We start from the raw sequence: 21,847 nt of genomic DNA on the forward strand, positions 1-21,847 counted from the left end.
ATTTTGAAGAAGCGATCTTTGTGAATTGAACCCGAGATTTGACAACTTCTAATAAAAGCTGAAGGCAGAACGGGGGGGATTTAGGTTTTTTTTTCGCCCGATCATATGTCTGTGTCCTTCACACTAACGATTCGTTCTCGAATCTCGATGTAAACCTGTTTGAGGAATGGAGTGAAGTTACTTTGTCATTTTACAAACCATCCGCCTGTTTGAATTTTAACAATTTTAGTTCCTGATTCTTGGTATAAATGTGCTATAGAACGTTGAATTTTCTTGCGTAATAACGTGGTGAGACAGATTAGTCATGCCGTTAATCTTTCGTGGTGTTGAAAGATATGATTGGGGAATGAATTTCTTTGAGTGCTTAGTTAGATTCGCCTTTTTCAGTTATTACAAAATTTGTTAGAACAGCGTGAGTGATTTTTCTTTCCGATTTAATTTGTAAAAATATGTGACAAGCGAATAAATAGGTAGGTACGTTCTGAGTAAAATCGCATCGGCTTCAATTTACAGAAAAGAATAGTTTTGAAATATTCAACGAGTATGTTGAAAGCATAGAATAAAGAAAAATGAAAAATGTTCGTGATCTTGATCTTTAAACTCTCAATTAAAAAAAAAAATCCTGTCATATTGAAACGCAGATTAGAGTACGCGGAGCAGATTTCAATGTAAGTATTAAAAGGTAAGACCACTTCATTGCAGAAAAATTACAATTTCACTTTTTATAAAAATTCTTAATTTAAATCGTTTTATTCAAAAATTCTATCTATAAGTATAAAAACATCACAATATATTTTTTTAAAATTTGGATACAATCTTACCAACTATTTTAAACAAATTTTTTACATCACCATAAATCGAGTAACACTTCTGAGTGTGAAAGTCAACATTTGGAATTGGAATAAATAAATAAAAATTACAATACTGTGAAGTATAAAAAAATAAAAACTGAATACCATTAAATTAAGTAAAAAAAAAAAAAAAATACATATAAGTATAAAAATTGATTGAAAAACACGGACGGATGATTCACAATATCACATTTCATCAAAGTCTTGAAGAATCGTAATCGTAAAAGGAATAACAATAATAACGTAGGTAGGTAATGCAAGTAAAACATCAACATGTCAAAATGGACGGATGGCTCATAGCTTACGAAAATATAATACTGAATATTATATCGTGCAAGTCGAAGACCCACGTAATTAGAGATTCTCGAAAAAATATTACATTGATAGGAGAACTGAACACAATTATTTAATCAGAATAAAAAATTGCTGATTAAAAGTCCCACTGATGCGCAGATACTGGTAACAAAAACGTTGAATCGAATCGAACTTCCGGTCAGCTATAAAGAATGAAAAATAAATATATTCTGCTCAAAAGAAAAATTATCAAATATTGATGAATAATTACCGTTACGTAATAATTACACCTATCTCCTGCACAACATTCGGCACATTTCCAATCGAGGTACCAAATATAATTACATGTTGACATCGCTTTAGATATTATTCTAGTGCAATTATCTCGAGTGGCGCATCTCTTCGAAACGTAATACTGTTTTTCGCTTCCACGAGACCAATACGGAGGTGCTGTAAAATATGTAAAGTAGTATAATATGGTATGCCAATCATGAATTAATAAAGTAATTTAATAAAAAACAAATTTACGTACATCCCCATTTGATTTCCGACAAACACATTTCTTCGCCTTGTTCGCAAGTTTTGATTGTGTTCAAACACTTTTCGTGATTGTCTTGCTGATTAGTACATACGTAACATTCCAAAGCGAAACCTAAAAGTAGACAGTAAACTGTTGAATTATTCACGCAATGGGTAGAAAATGTACACAAATTTTCTGAAAAGGAGTGAAGTTATCGATGTTTTTGCTGATCATAAAAAAAGGAGAGTGCAGAAACACACCATAAGAAATGACTTACTTGTACTGAATATGGAACAAATGATCAATGAATAATATAGTTTCGTGACTGCCATCTTATAATACAAATATTCAGGGCCTCAGGGGCTTTTTCTTTGAATTTCAATGAAAAATCATTTCGTTTGCGGTGACACCCAAAAATTTTGAAAAATAATTTGTTTTGAATTTGAATTGAAATAATTTTGTTGACTTCGTTGACTAAGACGATTTCAATGAAATGAAACATCACAATGACGTCACTTGACGGACAGCAGCTGGGCTGTGCTAAATTACCGTTATGTTGAATCGGTAACGAATTAAGGAAAACGCTTGTCAAATTCGGATTCGGCGTCAAAAAAGACCTTAAAATGTAAAAACATGAAACTAAAAGCTTTCCCCCCTTTTTAAATTTTTTTTACCTATATCGATTTTAAATTCCTTATTCAACAATATTATAAATAATGCTAGAGTAAATAGGTATGGATGGATATGGCCAAAAAAAAATCAAAAATGTTATGAGAACTCAAAAGCGCTGAGCGAAACCTCTAATTATTGGGAGAGGCGAAAAACGAGAAGGATTGCAGAAGACCAGGAAGTGTTACCGCGCCATGAATATTACAACGAAAGCTCTTAATTTTTTCTGTATATTTTCTACCATTTACTTCCGAACCTATAGTTTGACATTCGCCAGCTCCACGAGCGCAAATCTGGAAATAAGTCATGATTTCCAATCGATGAAAGACCATTAAATGAAACAAGAATTGAATAATGATCTTGTGTACTTGACAATTCCAAATTTAAAAAAATAAGAGATCGAGGACCACATTGCAACATATTGATCACCACAAAAATTATTCATTTTTTTAATAGTATTCGATTATTCGTCTCACAGTATTATAGTACCAACAGAATTTTTCAGGAACTTTTCTGTCATCATCTGCATCATCATACGTGTACGTAGAATCAGGCTCCACAGCAGACACGATATCATCTCGATGCATAAAAAAAGACTCCAATCGTTCACGACTATCATCATCCAAGACAGGCGCATTTAAAAACTTTCGCTTTTTCCACAAGTTTGCCACGAACAGCTGTTGTTTCAGTACCTCACTCGTAATTAATGTTTCCTAGAAGAACAATACTTGGTAGGTAAGTCCGCAACCCACGATGACTAATATCAATATACTACCTTCTAAAACTCACTTTATCCAACGCCAAATCATCATTTTTCAGTCGAGCATTTGCTAGCAAGTGAATCAACAAATCTTCTCTTTCAGCGGGATCAATAGTGGACAAGAATTTTCGAAGACCTTCGCATTGCTAGCAAAAAATCAAGATGAAAACAAACGTAAAATTACATTTCACATTAAAAGTACCATAATACGTGATAGGTTCGCATAACACATAAAAAGAATAACACAGGTGCGGCGCACTGAAGGAAAACTGTTTCGTACCATTTCATAGTCTTTACTCAAGTCACGAACAAAATGTACAGCTACTTTTTCTGGATCTGAATCTTCGCCTTCGCCCAACTTGAAACTATGAACAGTCCGAAATTCATTAATCTTAAAGAAAATAATGTTGAATTCCTGTAATAAGTAGGCAACTGCAACATATCGAAATCTTAGTAAATAGTTACCGGCACTCCTAGAAAAAAATTAGGATTGTCTTCTTTTCCTCCTTTATTATTACTGTCGCTGTTGAATCTGAAAGACGAGTGAAAATGGAATTTATAAGTTAATCATCTCGCACATCAGAGTAATATCGGTTAACTAAAATAACATAAACAGTCGTTACCTTCGCTTTATGGGTAACTGAACGATCCTAACCCGATTAACTGAGCAAACCGACCATATCCCTTCTTTGGAAATCACCTATTGAAAAGGAAGTTGTTCATTTATGAACGATAATTCATTGTATAATATAGGTAATCTAATTCAGATTCAAATACCTTCGATACGTTGCGTAGAGAAACCACGAAACTGCATAATGCAGCCATAGTCGATGGGCTCAACCGATATACTACGGATAATTGGACATGCTTTGAAAAAAAAAACTATTCCTCGTCAAAATAGAAAAACGGAGTGATCAGGATCTATTTTTTTCAGGTTATCAAACCATAAAATCATAAACCATCACACAAATTCACAAAAAATGAAAAAAGCTCACCTGCTCTTGCTCACCTAAAGTAACAGATGATTTTTATATTTTTATTTTTATTTATTTTCTTATCAGTGAATTTCGACTCGAGTGATAAGGTGAAACTCGAGTAAATCGAGAAAAAATCTTTGAATAAAAGTGAATAATGAAACGTTTGCGGTTAAATCAAAGCTTACGAGAAGTACCTAATTTTATGGATGTGTAATCAGTAATGTGTGTTCTGAAGTGTTTTAATAGAAGTGTATGAAGCACCATGAAACGAAACATTTCCGTTGGAGTTGTAGTTATTGGAGACATCGGACGTAGTCCTCGGATGCAATACCACGCATATTCACTTGGTAAAGAAGAATTTGATGTCAAAATATTGGGATATAATGAAACAAGCTGTAACGATAAACTTGTGAAAAATAGTCAATTGATTCACATCAAACCACCACCTTTATTGTTTGCAAGTAATGAGACCCTATTGCATGTGCTGATGTTCGTTCATCTTGATTTAATCGTCTATGTTTTTACAGATGCTCCACGATTATTTCATTTTATACTGAAAGTTTTCTGGACTGCATTTTTTCTATTCGTTGCTCTGATTCAAAATGGAAGATTTCACGTATTACTCGTTCAGAATCCGCCTGCTATACCCTCATTAGCTGTTTGTTGGTTGTACTGCCTGATTTTTCGATCTAAACTAATCGTCGATTGGCATAATTTTGGATACAGTGTTCTTTCAATGAGTGTTGGTCCACAACATTTACTGGTCAAAATTTCATTGATTTATGAGAAATTTTTCGGACGATTATCTCATTATAATCTATGCGTTACCAATGCTATGAAAGAATATCTGAAAAATGATTGGGAAATCGAGTAAATTTCAATTTTTTTTTACTTTGGTACCTATATAGTTTTATTTTGTATTAAAATTGATTATTTTTTCAGAGCTGCTACATTGTATGATAAACCGGGACCTACTATGCTGCCATCAATCTCGGAAGTAGAAAAAAATGATTTGTTTCATAGACTCTCACAATCGTATGGAGAACTTGAAAGATTCGATAGTTCCACAGCTGTATTGATATCAAGTACAAGTTGGACAGAAGATGAAGACTTTTCCATTTTATTAGAGGCGCTTAAAGGTTCGTTCCAAATTTTCACTCGAGTGCAATCAATTCATATCTTTTGTAAGCTCGTATTACATATTACATCTGTAACTCTTTATACTTTATAGAGTATGACACGAGTGATTCTGAAGATCTTCCATTTCTAATATGTATCATAACTGGAAAAGGTCCTCTGAAAAATTATTACCAAAATGTGATCAAAGAAAGTATTTGGAATAGAGTTCTGATTGTTACACCATGGCTTGAGGCTGAAGATTATCCACGGTTGCTCGGTAATAATAAAGATCCTGAAAATCTCATCTGTAAAGAATTGCATTTAACATATTTTCCTCTCAAATTTTAGCCAGTGCTAATCTTGGCGTTTGTCTTCACACATCTGCAAGCGGATTAGATCTTCCGATGAAAATTGTTGATATGTTTGGCTGTAAACTTCCAGTGTTAGCGTACGATTACCCTTGGTAAGCATTTCCTCATTTTCTCGACAAAATCCCTATTTTTTTTTTACATTTGTTTTGGTCCTAGTTTGTCGGAGTTGTTGCGGCATAATGAAAATGGTATGGTTTTCGAAAACTCTTCTCAACTGGCTGACCAACTGAAACAGTGGTTTAGAAATTTTCCTGATGTTCAAGAACAGCACGTCAAATTTCGACGGAACATTGATAAGTTTCTCGAGACTGATTGGCATTCAAATTGGACAGAAAATGCACTACCCTTATTTTTAAACTGAAAGAAAAGTGATATTTTAAAGCAATTACTAAGAATGTGATAAGTATCTACCTATGTTAAATAGGCTATATTTTTAAAAAAAATGATTCTTCTTTCTTTCTTTTTTTATTTATTTATTTATTCATTCATTCATTCATTTTAATACAAGAAATTAACCAGCTGGTAATTATATTCATTTCTTGCCTTCTTAGTTCAAGATCTATGAGATACCGGTGCGGGAAGAAAGCCAGCCACAGAGGTTAATGACCTCTACTTATATTACTCAGTCTTTCCCGAGGGAGAGGAAGTAAAATCGACTGAAATCCTCGGCTCATATTTGAATCACAGCGATTTTTGCTCTCCTCTAACCGTATTCCGCTCTTCTCCTACCTATCATCTTTTCATGTACGAATTATGCACCAATGTACCTATACCGACCTGGCGACCTATACGCGCAAAAACAATTAATATTAATAGCATGAACAGTCTTTGTGTTACAAAGAAAAGTTGTTCAAAGTCCAAACCATAAATTCAACAGAATGAAATTATGTTGTCGAATAGTCATCAATAGTAATGTCATTCATTTGTTATACTAAACTGGACGGTACCACACTCATTCATACTCTTATCAGTTAACACTGACACTTTTCTGTGATAAGAAGCAATAAGTGCAAGTCTCCAACTTCTCAGTTTCGCTTTCGCTCGCTCGCTTTCTGCTTCTAAAGTTCGAATGCAATAACTTTGAAAACGTTCGCTTGGCTAATTTTATAGTTCTCTCTTTTTCCCTCATATTTTAATTTTATTCATATTGAGCCTGTTCAAAATTCTCATAGTTGATTATGTTTCGTTTAAGAAACTTTCTGGTTTTAAAAAACTGTAAGTTTTATTCGACTGATAAGAAATTAATAGATCTAAAAACTGATGAAAAAACTAGTAAGTTGACGATGTCATGTTCATTCTATAATAATTGTATCTATTTATCTGAAGTGTTTCCCCTTTTATAATTTCAGGAATAAGTACCCTTTCTCTACAGAAATCTCCTGTAAATAGTTTAAGTACACCATTTTTAGCCGAATTGGGAAATATTTTCGATGAACTAGAAACTAGTAAATCGACGAAAGGATTGATTGTAACTTCCGTACGTATGTTAACATTATTCTGAGAGATTATTCCATTTCATTGTATCTGTACCATAAACGTACCTTATTTTTAGAATATCCCTAATATTTATTCCGCTGGACTGGATTTGATGGAATTTTATCAAACTGATGAGAAACGATTGGAAGCATTTTGGACCACTTTACAAAATACGTGGCTGAAAATCTATACTACATCTTTTCCTACGGTCGCCGTCATAAATGTGAGCATCATTCGTGAATTCGTCAGTTTTTTCCATGTTATTTACCTTAGTGAAGTACTCATCATTTTTTTTAATTATTGAAAAAACAGGGTCATGCTGTAGCTGGCGGTTGCTTACTTGCAATGAGTTGTGAATACAGAGTAATGGCAGGTCCCAATTACACTATTGGTTTGAATGAGGCCAAGATTGGCATAAATGCTCCATTTTGGTAAGCATAAAATATTGTAGAAAGAGTTACCGAAATTCGAAACACTCATCAAAGATCTGATTTTATAGGTTTATAGACGTTATGAAGACTTTAATAGGTGATAGGAAGACTGAAAGTGCCGTTCTATCAGGTGAAATGTTTCCTGCTGAAAAAGCTCTGTCAATTGGATTAGTTGATAAAGTTGTTCAAAATGTGCCTGATGCTCTAAATGAAGCCAATACCTATTTGCAAAATGCTATATCTCTTATTCGTAAGCTACCTTCATTTACTCTTATTTTAATTAATTCTCTGGAGTATTCTTATACTGATTGAACCTCATTGTAGCTGACAGTCGAGCAATAATGAAACGAGATTGTAGAAGAGATGTCGTCGAGAAATTTCTAAAGGGTAGAAAGGAGGAACTGAAATTCATTGTAGGAAACGTTTTGCTACCACAGAATCAAGAAAGGTTCAAAGTTTATTTTGAGTCCATGAAGAAGAAAAAATAATCATGATTGTGATATAATCGAACATGTTCATTAAAAATATTATTAGGTTTAGGTAGTATTATTTTGTTGATTTTTAATACAATATACATTTGTTTTTTATATCGGCAAGGGATGGGATGTTGGTAAAAACTGAGAATATGTAACTTATTGATTTTTAATTTTGTTTTTTTAAAAAAAAACTAATAAAAGTATAGTATACGAGTCGAGAAGAAATTTAATTTTAGAATAGTATTACTCAGAATGTTGAGTATAATAATGCCACCATTGCCAAACGTTTGCATTTAGGCTTGGGCTCTGGGCTTAGTTTCAGCATCGCCTGGTTGATTTTTAAATCGAAATTCGAAAGCGTTAGAACTTTAGAAGGAACAAAGATGAAACATTTTTCGTGTAATTTTTAAAATGGAAAATCAAAAAAATTAATTTCTCCGAAAAAATTCGGTTTTTGAACTTTGATTCAGTCAGGTCATTTCGGTCAGTCAACAGTTCAAGCCAGACGAACGTCGATGATTCATTCTGATTAGCCAATTAGCAATTGCATTGATATGACAACAAAACTTTCTGTTCTGAAAGCTGAAAGCTCACAAAACACGCTCATTTTCATTATTTTTACTTCATAGTTTTTGTTTAAAGTTGAATTTGAACGCGGATTTCGACTGTTGAGTGATAAGATATTTTGAGATTTAATAAATAATGTGTTCGGAAAAATAAAATCAGCGTTACTTTCGAGTGCACGATAAGAACTGAAAGTGCGCCGTGATCGGAAATGCTCCTATGAAGATATCATCATTCTTGTCTTACGTGTAAGTGTTTTTAAATATCCGATTCATGCTTGAAGAAATAGAATGTTTCCTTGTGTTTTTTGATTACACATCTTTTTCACTGGTTTTCTACTATGAACACTTTGAATGTAAAATACAAACCAACTACTTAATGTCTCTTTTCAGTTTTCAGTGAATTCAATCATCTTGTCAACAACTAATAATGGAAAGTGTCGCCTGCATCGAAAAGGAAAATCCAGATAAATATAAGAAAAAACCTGATTCCTACTCTAGGGTATCGGTCTCTTCAGATACCTCCAACTCTGCTGATATTGGCGATGTTGAGTCGAAGAAAAATGTCGCGCTCGTTATTCACAACGATGAAAATCATCTCATCTCGAGCAGCCATAACAATAAGAAAACCTACGATCAAACCAATAACATCTCGAACAGCGTTGATTTGAATGAAATAAAATGTGAGATTAATAACGTAGGCCACGACGAACCGTCAACGTCTGGCATCAGCAAAGAACTAGCATCAAAACTGACAGTTTTAAAACTACCAAAATCGGAGTTAGATACTAGCGAAGATGAAGATCACTCGCATTATGAAACATTGGTTTCACAAAATTTCACCGATGTGGCTGTAACTAGAGAACGACCTTCAAGTTTACCATTTCATAAAGGTAAACGTCGCGTTTTAAAAATATCACCTGAAGACATATCGAGTCCAGACAGTCCCATGAGTGACGAAGAAATGAATAAATATTTCAGTCCAGACACAGATTCGCAAGATGAAATGGAAAATTCTATTTTAGAACAGTTACACAATAAAATTCCCGAATTAACTGTGGAAGAAGAAAGAGCTGATATGAAAAGCTGGAAAGCTTGCACCATTGGAGGAATCAAGAGGCAGATTGATATGAAAGTAATTGAGCCTTATAAAAGAGTTTTATCTCATGGCGGTTATCTGACGACCGGTTCTCATAACGCCATTATAACTTTCAGCGCTTGTTTTCTACCTCATAAAAGTCGTGTTGATTATAATTACGTGATGGATAATTTATTTTTTTACGTTTTATACACTCTGAATCAGCTGGTAACCGATGATTATGTGTTAGTATATCTGCACGGAGGTACGCCTAAAGATTGCATTCCTAAATTTTCTTGGCTTAAGAGGTGCTATCAGATGATCGATAGGAAATTGAAAAAAAATCTAAAAGCTTTATATTTAGTACATCCTACTTTCTGGCTGAAAACTCTAGTCTACATGATTAAACCTTTTATTAGTTCAAAATTCAGCCATAAAATGCATTTTATTCATAGTCTCGCCGAGCTCTACGATACTTTACCTATTGAAGAAGCCAGTATACCAGATAAAGTTAAGCAATATGATAGAATTAAGTTGAGCTTGCGGCGTAAAGAGCAATAATTAACTAACAGGGTTTTTTTTTATTCCATGCATAATTATTTATACGTTTACTTTAATTTATTTATCGAATTATAGTATTTATGTAAGTCGTTAATAAGATAAATTTCATAATGCCGAGCACCTTATTTATACTTAGCTAAAGAAGTTTTGAATGGTTCGGAATTTGTGCTAAAAAGAAAACTAAAAAAAAAAAAAACAGTCATTGCTTTCAACATTTGCTCTACTCTTATTAGTTCTAAATGTGGTTGTTTTAATCGCGTTGGAGCATTATTTTCCAATAATTTTAGTTATATAGGTACGTGTGTGCTCTCTAAAATTAAATTCACAGATTATATCCTTTATAAATGAGTGTGATGTAGGAAATACCTTAGTTGAATTTTTTATAAATGTAAGTACATAATTTGAAATAATTGAATTTATCGTTCACCTGATGGAAATTTTTCTATGTACATTCCATAATTTTTATCCGGTTTTATTACGGTTTTTATTTCGTTTATTTTTGTTTGTTACATTCTTTTTATCGTTTTATTTATTTTACTTTTAATTACTTTTCCTGTACCTTTTTGTGTTTTCGTATTTCAGTTTATCGTTTCATGTTTTTCCTAACTAATCATCATAGACTGATTCTTTTTTTTAAAATTGCATTTTAATTTATTCGTCAAAATTACAATCATTGATACAACAAAATTCGAATCTCAAGATATGTATAGTTACCTTCATTCTATTCCCTATCATGCTGCATTCCTAATTTTTATACTTTGAATATGTAAAAATATGATTGATTTAATACATATTTTCATTAAAAATGTCCTTTTTACAAAATACGTATAGGATATGTCTATATTGTCTATGTTTTGTCGTAAAAACAGGTTACATTGCGTTGTAGCCTATATCATGCTGAATGAAGAGGAATATACATGAGCCATATTTAATATGCCATAAATACTTACCTACCTACTATGAAAATATTTCTATTGTATCGAAGACTTATATTTTCTAAGTTAGCAGCTAACTAATACATTGTCTTGAATTAATAAAGTGAAATGAAGAACTAATGCACTCGTTATGGTAACATTTTGTATGAATATATGTACTTGTTTCAGTTGTTGCTGTATAATCATTTATTCGTTTTGGCCGTTGACCTACTTTTTGTACTGATTTTTCAAATTCCTCATCAAATTCAGCGATGAATTTTTCCTCTGAGTAATTGAATTTGTTCCACTGCTGCTTGATTATTTAAAGGGATGCTGTATGCTGTATTTTCAAATTTATTTTTCGTTATTCTTTGGAAAAAATAATATCTTTGTTAAATTGAAGGATGATTTCACTTTGTTTAAATTTATTCGAAATAGTTTAATTTTGATGCTTGAAATAAATGTACAGAAGTATTCATTCTGTTAGGCTTAAACTTGCGTGAATTTGGGAAGTTTGGACTCTCGAATTTCCTTGATTTTTTTGGAAGGAAATCGAAGGATTGGCTTGAAAGATTGGTGCCTAGGTAAGTAGAAGTAGCTACTCATATAATTCATAACTCGTCGAGTAAAGTGTGAGGAATGGAGCCCGGAGTCGAGACCAACGTTCCATGAAAATTGAAACCTGCTGATCCTACATAGTTCAAGACAGACGCAGAAGTACCCCTTTTTTGAATTAATATTTCAATAATTTATGAATTTACCCTACACAGCTCGTATACTTAATTACAATGTTCGTACATCTTGAATGCGTCCTCTGCTTCTTGGTTTCTTCGCAGTGAGTATAATCAATTTGACAATTTCCAAATTTTTTATCATTTCCGTTTTTTGCTCATCAAGGTAGAAAAAAAAATTAAAATCGAATAATTCGAATCGCAACGAATTGGAATTGAATTCGAATTGAAATAACCATACTTATTTTTTACTTTTTTTAATGCAAGTACCTTGGAACATTACAACTTCCTTGATACTTCCTTGGTAAACCTTGGTAATCGTCTAATCTAGTATCATGATAATTTTTTACAAGCTTTTGTTTTTGTTACCATCTAATTTCTTGTAATTTGTCAAGATTTCGTTGTTTTAGAAAAGTTTTCTGCCGATAACTGCTCCGCGAATCGATATTCCAATTTAGGTATGGTAGCAATTTACTTGACGTAGTTTTAAAATTATTACTTATTCGTTCACAAAAGCCATCTACATATTATACACAAATTGCTCAAAAGGTCATGTAAATTATTTATGGAATCATCAAACGCGTTTTTCCTGCTCAAAAGTCATTAAATGGTTCGAATTCCAACAATATTCAATAGTATGTTGTAATATTTATCGAAACGGATGAATTCCATTGGAAAATTTGTATTTAAATCATTATGAGTGAAGTTCATACATACAATTGTAAGTTTTATAGTTTTTTTCAATCATGTGTTTCCTTCGTTTTGTGCCGATGAATTTTTTTCAAACGTATTCTTGATTTTGGGCTGATGTCAGGAACCGGTCCTCGATTAATTTATTATTTAGCTTACGGATCAATGGAATGAATATCTTATACGAGCATTATTATCAAAATCATTTTGCTGTTTTTGTCGCTTCGTCATTGAATTCGTTGAAACGATTAAAATTGTGACTTAGTTTCAGGAATTCATTTACAGGTTTTGGTTCGTTCATGTGATATGAGGATTTCGTGATTCCAAGAGCCATAAAGCGGTAATCATCTATCATGGCAAGTCCATCTCCCTCTGAGGTAGTAAAATATTTTCATTTTCGTTACGAATTTTTACATTGTCTTTATAGTTTCAATTTTACAGAGACGTCTGCAAAAAGAATTATCAGCTTTGATGAAAGATCCTCCACCGGGAGTTTCGGTCGATGCTAATGCTATTTATCAGAATTTAAGCTTGTACGTGGTATTATGATTTTTAAAAATAACATCGAGTTCGCTGACGTCTATAACAGATTTGTTTTCTGGCGTTTAAATATAGATGGAACGTTCACATGAAAGGAGCCGATGGCACTCTGTATCAAGGTGAAGATTTTCAATTACAGTTCCGATTTAGTTCCAAGTATCCATTCGATTCGCCGGAGGTATGTGTATATGTAAAGGTTGACTAGTAATTAACGCTGGCACAATATTAATCCACATCTGTGACGTAATTTTCACAGGTCATGTTTGTAGGAGATAATATACCGGTACATCCGCATGTGTACAGTAATGGTCATATTTGTTTATCAATTTTAACGGACGATTGGTCGCCAGCTTTGTCTGTGCAGTCTGTATGTCTTTCAATTATTTCAATGCTCAGCAGTTGTAAAGAAAAGGTACGTTGGAATAGTCGCCGTTTAATTACACCTTCCTACCTTCGTATTAATTTGATTGTTGAATTGCAGAAAAGACCTCCCGATAATTCGTTTTACGTGAAAACTTGTAATAAAAATCCCAAGAAAACCAAATGGTGGTATCATGGTTAGTACATACCTACATTTGAAGATAGTGTGATGATTATTCTCAAATCTGTATTAATTGTGTGATCTTTTTTTTTTCAGACGATTCGGTGTGAAATTTACCCAACAAGTAATGTCAAAATCGCAACTAAAATCTGTGATGAAGCTTACTGCTAAAAAAAGTTACGTTCTTTGTTTTTACGCAAGTCACCTAATGTTTAGATTTTACTTGTGCATTACTATTTTTTGATGTCGTTAGTAAGGGTGTTTGATAAAAAGAAACTGTTAATTTTACACCGTACGTATGTATTTCTAATTCACCGATCTCTGTTTTCGTGACAGTTACGCGTTTTGATTTGACATACAGAAATCATTTTAATCAAAACGATAATATTGTATTTTAACGCTTTATTATGGATATACCATAGATTTGCTTGACGTGTGATTCAAAGCAAGAGAATCTATACATCTTTTTCTTCATGTTTTCGTTTACAATACTGTTGTCCATTGTAAATACATTTACTTTTCATCGTGATAATTTATTTATGGAATTACAATATTTAGTCGATGTTATTTTAACAACTACCTATTTATTCTCGGTTGTGTTTCGTTTCTAATTTTTTTTCAGCTACCGTTACTTCTGTGCTTTATCTGTGTTGCGTAGGATTTTTTTTTTTCATACTCAATGAAGAGACTCACTCGTAGAGTTATCTATATTGTTCAAGTATTACTATTTGTGAGGTAACTAGAACTATTATGCTTTAGCTTACGCCCAGCTTTAGCTTCTTGTTATTCTCTCTTCAACAGTCATATTACAAAAAGAATTGTTTTTATTTCGACTTTTTTTATGTACAATATTTTTAGAAGTTATCTTTTCATCATTCGTTGAAACACGAAAAATTCGTTGTATCGATCGTTTGTTATAAGTGTTTATACGAAGTGGAATGTTTCCATTAATAATTCTCTAATATGGCATTCTTAAAATACGTAGATTATTTCGTTGTTGGCCTTTACGATATTTTTTTTATTCTAAGAGTAAAAAAATTCCTAGTTTATTACGGTAGTTTTTGGTTATGTGTGTGTGTATGTTACTGAACGTCGAATACATATACCAGTAGCTTTTATACAACTTATGTATTATTATATAATGTACGACTATGTGCGAAAAGTTTACAGTTAAATGTACCTATCTTACAAACATCTTGGTGTTTTATTTGCACGTGCGAGTACGAAATAGGCTCTCACACTCACAAAGGCAGAATTAATTATCCATTATATTAATACCTACGTTCATCGTTCGAAATATGATAGAAAAAGATATTCTTCGAACTTTTAACTGTTTTGATAATTTTCAAACCGCTAAAATTACATTACCTACTTGAAACTTCTGTATCTTCAATTCATCTAAAAGAGAAATAATTTTCGTTTCAAATCCGCCGTTTTCATGTTTTCACTACTTGTTGAAGGTATTGTAAGTGAAATAATTTTTTTAAATTGAAAACTTTTAACTGGAATCTGTGATACCAGCGATACCTATTTACAACAATAGATTTATTTAATACAATTTTGGTTTCGCAAGTTGAAAAAGTTTATTGTTAAAGTTTTCTCTTATCATTCTCAACCATTGAAAGTCTAGTTTGAAAGAAATTTCTTTCGGGAAATTATCGATTGGTGGATTATTTTTGAACATTCTTTCGAAACGTAACCTACCTACATGTGCTAATAATTTCCAGATACGTATTAAAATTTAATATTTTCACGAAAGCTTCTGTTTTTGAAAAATTAATAGGTACCTACCGAGTTATTTTCCATTTCCACGTCAGCCACCTTAATTACCTGATGAAAAATGTAGAAGTGTGCGCGGACGATCAGACAGAATCATCGAATTGAGAAAAAATAAATAAGGTTAAGCCAATTTATTTTTCAAATTACGGTCTCGCGAGAACTGATGCATTATTGTAATTTGCGTGTTTTACACGATAAATGTAGATAAGTGAGACGGTTTCGAGAATTAAAAATCATTTTCCATCTCGGTAGATGCGTACTTTAATCCGTTGGTAGGTCGAGGTAGGCGTAAATTTAAACACGAGAAGATAATCGAAAATAAAAACAAATTCAAATTCATATCGTAATTCGCTACTATTACATATAATTTCGAATCCATTTATTTTACAGCAACATTGTTGCAAAAGGAGAAAAAAAATGCGAATCTATTTTAAATAAATAACCCCTGAAATTAAAATCGAGTAACGAAACAACGTTATTTTTTTTATCTTTTACAATTGATTTTCACAAGAGATTTGCATATAAATGAGAAATAGCGAAATATTTTCTTTCTACCGGAGTGACACTGCCATTTGTTTACCAGAAGGCTTATAACATTATGGTGGAATTCTAAAATAATATTTTCAAATCCAATATTTTAACTGAATATCTATGCTATGTATATTTTTACAACGCAGTACGCCGCCTCAGAGTCAATTTTCATTCGGAAAGGGTTTCTTTTTCACGATGTAGTAAAATACTTATTCAAATTTCTTATCATGAGTATAATCGACGTAACGGAGATTGCAGTCGGTTTCATGATGCTTGATACTCACTGTCTAAATAATTCTCGACAGACTGAGTGAATTCGAACGAGATGAAGTAAATGTTTCATTTGATTACATTATTTTCAAGTTAGGTACGAAGCGAAAATCGTTATTTCGTCATTATCTCGGCCAAAAGTGGATGTACTTTTCATTATTCTTAATAAATGAAGAGTAAGCGACGATAGTCTTATTTGTTTTTAGAGAGTGATTGGGTACGGACCAAAGTTCTCTGAATTATTTTAGATTTTTTTTTTTTTGAAGGAAACACTTATACTCGTAATTATAATAAAAACTGACATTATTTTCTACTTGAAAAAAAAAACAACAACTTCCATTTGGTTTGAGGGATAATTTGCATTAATCGATTGGTCATTATATTTTTCAAATTACCTACTTATTTTAAATTTTGATCAAAATTTGAAGTCATTATGCCCCCTGGGTACTGAAATCTCATTTTAAAACTCATTTCATTGAAAAGATGATAAAAAATATCATCATGGTAATTTTTCCAAACTTTCAATACCTAATGAAGATTTTAGCTTTCACCTTGAAAATTCAGTTTTGAGTTTTTCAGATTTTTGTAGGTGTAACCGAATTTAATCTTCCAATTCATTTCTCTTTTCTACCTTTCAAGTACATAGAAGTATTCCAAGTTCAGCTACTCTGGCATAAATCGCATAGAATACTGAAGTTGAATAAGTTGCATACTCAGTTTGCCGTAAATAATACATTTCACGCCACTCCTCCGTAGGTAGGTATTTACGGCAAACCGAGTATGCAATTTTATAAACACTATCAGGTGTCTTCCATCCTACGTATTCCGAAAACTGGAAGTTCTGGTTTCGCTGAGATTTTTAAAAAGTAAAAGACCAGTTTTGTAATTTTCGCGCGTTTGCGATTCTTTGCGAAACTGCCAACATTTTAAAATTCACATCGTAAGACTGGTTCTGCTAAGGACAAATTCGTTTGAGAGATTTAGAGTGAAAACTCAATTTTTTCAAGCTGATTGCAATTAGTCCGGCATATGACAATAGGAGTAATTGCACCCCTCCCCCCGCCGATCCTCCAGGACAACTTTTTTCTTAAAGGGGACATCCTAAGGAACATTTTAAAGCAAACTTGCCCAAAAAAAAGTTGGCCTTACTTACAAAATGGCGGCCATTTTGATTGACAGGTCAGCCGAAATCGCGATGTAGCGTTTCAACATGGGACTTGCACGAAATTTTTCAAACCTTATAAAGGTAGATCGAAAGATCATGCAAAAATTCATCACCTGTCAAAATTTCAAGTGCTAAAGTGTGTTTTTCGATTTTTAGTGAATTTTTGAAAATCCAATTTAGGCCAGAAATTGAGGGAAAAAAAATCAAAATTTTGCCAAATTGACCAAGAAAGCTTAAATTTGGGATATACCCTATTTTCGACATGCCAAATCGATTGGAAACGGTTTCAACCCGTTTTGAGCAGTTCTGGAGCCTCTAGCAGAGTTTTGAAACTCGAAATTCCCACAAAATTCCATCAAATTGGAATTGTAAAGCTGGAATTTATTCTAAAAACTAATTTCAATACGCTACGAAGTACTGCAGGTGAATGTCAAGTCGTTTTGGAGCCTCCAGCAACTTTTTGAGAATTCCTGAAGCCTCCAGCAGATTTTTGAAACTTGAAATTTTCACAAAATTTTATCACAATGGAGATGGAAAGCTGAAATTTTCTCTACATTCCAATTTTAATACCCTCTGAAGACGACTTCAGATGGGTTCAAGTTGTTTTAGAGCCTCCAGTAGATTTTTTAAACTTGAAATTCCCGCAACATTAATTTATCAAATGGAGTTGGCAAGCTGACATTTACTTCGCAGACTATATGGTGGTTCAAATGGTTTTGAAGCTTCCAGCTACTTTTAGGAAATTTCAATTTTCCAAGAAAACGCCATATAACCTTTCAAAAAGTCGCTGGAGGCTCCAAAACGACTTGAAATCCACCAGCAGTCAATTTCGCAGCGTATTGAAATTAGTTTGCTGAATGAATTTCGACTCTCCATCTCAGTTTGATGAAATTTTGGGGAAATTTCAAGTTTCAAAAATCTACTAGAGGCTCCAGTAATTTTCAAAAAAGTCGCTGGAGGCTCAAAATGACTTGAACCCATCTGAAGTTGTCTTAAGAAGGTGTTAAAATTGGAATGTAGAGTAAATTTCAGCTTTCCATCTCCATTGTGATAAAATTTTGTGAAAATTTCAAGTTTCAAAAATCTGCTGGAGGCTTAAAAAATTACAGCGAACATACTTTATGGCCTTCTTTGTAACAAATTAATTTTCGAAATAAGATTTCAACATCTCTGGTGGGCATATGCAAGGCCTCATTTTCCTGATTTTGAACAAAAATTCACAAAAATTTTAATTCGAAGTAATATACTTATCGATTGTTATGAATTCGTAAGCACTGAGTTTGAATATTGACTTTTTTTTCGATTCGATTCCAGTAAATCCCCCCTCCCCCTCCTCAAATCCAGTGCTTTTAAATATCATCAACATATTATGTTAGTACCAAAAATTTAGAAAAAAAGACGAGTGACGTAACATTTTGTTAAGTTCTCAGTAATACTAACTTCAATATATTTATTCATCCTCAAATACGTTCACTTGTAGCTGTTGGCCACCTCCCTATTTAAAGGAAAGTTTCGAAAAATTATGAAAATCTTGCGCAACAAGTCAATTTCTTCTAATTCAAGGCCAAGTGAATTAGAATATTCATTTATCTTTGTATTTGCCTAAGTAACTGCTCGCTCCTTCAGTTTTTCACTGCTCCCAAAATATTTTAATTTATTTTTTTTTTGTTGAAAATTTTATAATTTCGAACCTAAAACAAAAGAAGAGTTCGAGACAGAGATCCAATATTTCGTGCGCGGTCTTCTAACGTTATCCTATAGGTAACTTTTTAAAAAACCCTTCCAAATTTCGAAAATTTCCCAAAGAAAGTTTAGGTTTAGGTACCTACCTTGTTGCATTATACTTCTTAAAAATTACAGAAAAGATGAGTTTTATTATTTTTTCTTTATAATATTTTTAGTCCACCTTATATGTACCTATGTAATTTTGAGTTTGACTAAAATTAAAGAAAAACTTCTCATACATACTCTCCTTTCACAAGTTTACAGCTTGGCTCTATTCCTGGGAATCGAGGCTAGAATCCTCTTATTGTCGCCTCTTTAATTTCTAGGTTTCGAGAACTTATCTACATCGAAGTAGATTTCATTTTTTAATGTTTTCAAAATAAATTTTTTGAAAGAAATGTATAGGTAATCGAAACTAATACACAGTGTTCACCGATTTAATTTGATCTTGCAAACCACCATGTTTGGTTTCTGCTTATTTACGTCAAGCTTACCTGCCTCCACTTTCTCTCCGAAAATAAATTTTACTGTAATATTTCAAGTTAAATTCAATTCACTTTCGTGGGTTTTCTATTTGTATAATATTTTAATGTAAAATACGTACAGACACCTACAACATCCACCCTGTATTTTTATATTAAAAATTGAATCCTCGCGATATCATTTATCACGAGTGAATTCAGTATATAATTGTGATATATTGTTTATTCTAACGATTCTGCGGCAAAATAATAAATCACAATTATCCTACGGCATAAAAACCCAAATATAAATTTTTTTCAAGTTTTATACCTACCTACCAAAATGTGAAACCATCGAAATCGTTAAACCAAAAGTAAAATATCATAATAACAAAGATGATCCTATAAATGATCTTTTACTTCACATAATTTCGAAGGTTACACCGATAGTAAAATTAGCATATGCAAGTTTTAACATAATTTATATTAGGCACAGCATAGCTTTTTCGGTTTTACCTACCAAGAGAAAATAACAACCAGCGTTAAAATTACCATCTCTGATATTGGTAAAAGTACACGAATGAAGATTCGTAGTAAATCAACTAAGTAGGTAGGTACCTAAATGCATTCCAAGGAAGTTTACCTGCTATCAGATTGTTTGCATTTGGGGCAAAAAAAATCACGCCAGCAAAAATGATTAATTTGCTACGAAAGTATATAGCTTTAAATGGTTCTATATTTGATGGATCGTTTTCGAGGGTAATTTTTCCTTCGACGTTTTACCGAAACTGTCGGCTTTTCGGAATTTTACGTTGGTGCAACGACTTGTGAAAATACATTTTCCGCGCAGAATCATTTTACAACGTATTCATATTGATATTTCATGTTAGCACTTCTGCACAACGAGTTAGATTTCATTGTTCCTTGGGTTACATGTATATAGACGCTTGTATTATAGCATAAGATTTTTATGTTTATCAGTTATTGTGTTTTGCATAGCATCATTTTAACCGCATGTGAAACCTATTCCTCTTTTATTTTTAGGTAAGTTTTCCGATGTATCTTCAAAGCTTGTTAGTTAAAAGCTTCTCGTGTGTGTTAATGTTCCTATCTAGTAACTATATACGATACATCGTCGTGGATTTCATATCATTGCTGTACCTACCTACCAGAATGTTATCATGTTTGAAATGCATTTCGTGCATAGGTACATGCTGTTACATAGGTACACTTATACTTCCCGGTGTCTCGTATTTTATTACGTACCGTCGAGTACACATCCATAAATAATCGTTTGTATTGTTGAAATACTGCATAGAAAACGTACCATGTTCGTACTTGCATAAATTAACAATTTTTTTTGTCAATTTTTAATAAGACGTACTCGCCGTAAGTTCTATACAGTTATGAAAACGGTGCAATTATTTTGGAGTAATTTGACGATTTTCGATCGTTTCGACGATGGATCTTTTTTCCAGTATGATTTAAAGATTTCTATTTACTTATTACTCGTACTTTCGAGCTTTCTAAGAAATGATTCGTAAATACCTCATTTTTATTTTCGTTCGATTTTTTTTTTTTTTTCAAAAGGAAGAGCATAGGTATTTATTGATTTTTTCCGGCGAATTTTTGCATTTCTAAGGCAATAATTTTGAATCGCTGATAGGTATGTGAGCAAGAATAAACAAACTGATTGAATTGTAAGTAAACACAAATTATTTACAGATATTAAGTAGGTATAACAAACTCGAAAGGCGTGATTTCCTATTTTTGATAACGGTAGAAAAATTGACCAATAAAATTAGAATACCTACTTTTAAGTATGAAACTTTGTGCATTGAATACTTTTATTTAATTACCTACTTAAATAGTCGAAAAGCACGTAAAGTTAACATTGAGCATAATTACCTAAATTAACAAGCATAAATTAAAGCACCGGCATATTTTTTTTTTTTTTGGAAAAACATCACCTGTCCTCTTTTTTTGAAACTACCACATGGCTATCAAAGCAGGTGACTGTTGATTTTATGTCGATGTTAAGCCATCAAAAATTTTCATGTCTTCGACTCAATCTCTACTTAATATCAATACTTTCCAAATTGCTTCAGTCTATATTTTAGATCTACATACTTAATAATAGTTATTACAATTTTCATTGTAGGCCATTCTTTTTTTTTCAACGTCCTCTAAAAAGCCAGGAAAATCAATTTTTTTACACTAAAAATAATATTGTTTTGCTTGTCAAGTTATGAATTTTCTGCACCCTTTGCCCATTGTTTATCTCGAACAGACTCGAATATTCTTAAATTCATACGGAATAAAAATTAATTTGAGTTATATGTATTACAAAAAAA

The 21,847-nt window shown here is 32.4% G+C and overlaps 7 protein-coding genes across 15 annotated transcripts in view; 5 read left to right on the forward strand and 2 right to left on the reverse strand.

Annotated features, from left to right (window-relative positions):
* Nucleotides 1-773: 773 nt before the first annotated feature.
* On the reverse strand, nucleotides 774-2,534 carry LOC135841530 (UPAR/Ly6 domain-containing protein cold-like). Its single transcript, XM_065358531.1, has 4 exons — nucleotides 1,943-2,534; nucleotides 1,678-1,797; nucleotides 1,417-1,595; nucleotides 774-1,348 (listed from the first exon to the last, which is right to left on the reverse strand). The coding sequence occupies exons 1-4, from the start codon at nucleotides 1,995-1,997 to the stop codon at nucleotides 1,262-1,264; spliced, it is 441 nt and encodes a 146-aa protein (XP_065214603.1). The 5' UTR covers nucleotides 1,998-2,534; the 3' UTR covers nucleotides 774-1,261.
* Nucleotides 2,535-2,681: 147 nt separating this feature from the next.
* On the reverse strand, nucleotides 2,682-4,114 carry LOC135841527 (uncharacterized). The gene is made up of 6 exons (XM_065358524.1): nucleotides 3,872-4,114; nucleotides 3,718-3,794; nucleotides 3,560-3,626; nucleotides 3,375-3,485; nucleotides 3,124-3,240; nucleotides 2,682-3,047 (listed from the first exon to the last, which is right to left on the reverse strand). Exons 1-6 carry the CDS (start codon nucleotides 3,917-3,919, stop codon nucleotides 2,784-2,786), a joined length of 684 nt encoding a protein of 227 aa, XP_065214596.1. The 5' UTR covers nucleotides 3,920-4,114; the 3' UTR covers nucleotides 2,682-2,783.
* A 60-nt stretch (nucleotides 4,115-4,174) lies between these two features.
* Alg1 (ALG1, chitobiosyldiphosphodolichol beta-mannosyltransferase) lies at nucleotides 4,175-6,020 on the forward strand. Its single transcript, XM_065358521.1, has 6 exons — nucleotides 4,175-4,532; nucleotides 4,599-4,941; nucleotides 5,014-5,210; nucleotides 5,303-5,467; nucleotides 5,539-5,653; nucleotides 5,718-6,020. The coding sequence occupies exons 1-6, from the start codon at nucleotides 4,334-4,336 to the stop codon at nucleotides 5,920-5,922; spliced, it is 1,224 nt and encodes a 407-aa protein (XP_065214593.1). The 5' UTR covers nucleotides 4,175-4,333; the 3' UTR covers nucleotides 5,923-6,020.
* A 570-nt stretch (nucleotides 6,021-6,590) lies between these two features.
* On the forward strand, nucleotides 6,591-8,157 carry LOC135841526 (enoyl-CoA delta isomerase 1, mitochondrial-like). Its single transcript, XM_065358523.1, has 6 exons — nucleotides 6,591-6,833; nucleotides 6,911-7,038; nucleotides 7,114-7,260; nucleotides 7,350-7,468; nucleotides 7,537-7,718; nucleotides 7,793-8,157. Exons 1-6 carry the CDS (start codon nucleotides 6,740-6,742, stop codon nucleotides 7,954-7,956), a joined length of 834 nt encoding a protein of 277 aa, XP_065214595.1. The 5' UTR covers nucleotides 6,591-6,739; the 3' UTR covers nucleotides 7,957-8,157.
* Nucleotides 8,158-8,477: 320 nt separating this feature from the next.
* LOC135841525 (protein prune homolog 2) lies at nucleotides 8,478-11,251 on the forward strand. Its single transcript, XM_065358522.1, has 2 exons — nucleotides 8,478-8,756; nucleotides 8,901-11,251. The coding sequence occupies exon 2, from the start codon at nucleotides 8,938-8,940 to the stop codon at nucleotides 10,144-10,146; it is 1,209 nt and encodes a 402-aa protein (XP_065214594.1). The 5' UTR covers nucleotides 8,478-8,756; nucleotides 8,901-8,937; the 3' UTR covers nucleotides 10,147-11,251.
* An 841-nt stretch (nucleotides 11,252-12,092) lies between these two features.
* LOC135841528 (probable ubiquitin-conjugating enzyme E2 W-B) lies at nucleotides 12,093-14,756 on the forward strand. 4 transcript variants are annotated; one of them, XM_065358526.1, is made up of 7 exons: nucleotides 12,093-12,249; nucleotides 12,767-12,858; nucleotides 12,923-13,014; nucleotides 13,097-13,199; nucleotides 13,278-13,433; nucleotides 13,503-13,578; nucleotides 13,659-14,756. In XM_065358526.1, the coding sequence occupies exons 2-7, from the start codon at nucleotides 12,835-12,837 to the stop codon at nucleotides 13,670-13,672; spliced, it is 465 nt and encodes a 154-aa protein (XP_065214598.1). In that variant the 5' UTR covers nucleotides 12,093-12,249; nucleotides 12,767-12,834; the 3' UTR covers nucleotides 13,673-14,756. The 4 variants fall into 4 exon arrangements, with proteins under 4 accessions (XP_065214598.1, XP_065214597.1, XP_065214599.1 ...); XM_065358525.1 differs by having other exon boundaries at nucleotides 12,094-12,249; nucleotides 12,747-12,858; XM_065358527.1 differs by having other exon boundaries at nucleotides 12,100-12,249; nucleotides 12,753-12,858.
* A 5,613-nt stretch (nucleotides 14,757-20,369) lies between these two features.
* Nucleotides 20,370-21,847, forward strand: part of Nhe2 (Na[+]/H[+] hydrogen exchanger 2) — a 39,203-nt gene continuing 37,725 nt past the window's right edge. For 4 of the 6 annotated variants that reach the window (XM_065359111.1, XM_065359110.1, XM_065359114.1 and 1 more), the window contains exon 1: nucleotides 20,371-20,537. The gene's annotated coding sequence lies outside the window, so the exon portion shown is untranslated. Of the gene's footprint in view, nucleotides 20,538-21,061; nucleotides 21,194-21,847 lie in introns of those variants that run through there. The other 2 variants (XM_065359113.1, XM_065359112.1) reach the window with 2 other exon arrangements.

This window comes from Planococcus citri, chromosome 3 (genome assembly GCF_950023065.1).
Source record: "Planococcus citri chromosome 3, ihPlaCitr1.1, whole genome shotgun sequence".
Classification (NCBI taxonomy): Eukaryota; Metazoa; Arthropoda; class Insecta; order Hemiptera; family Pseudococcidae; genus Planococcus; species Planococcus citri.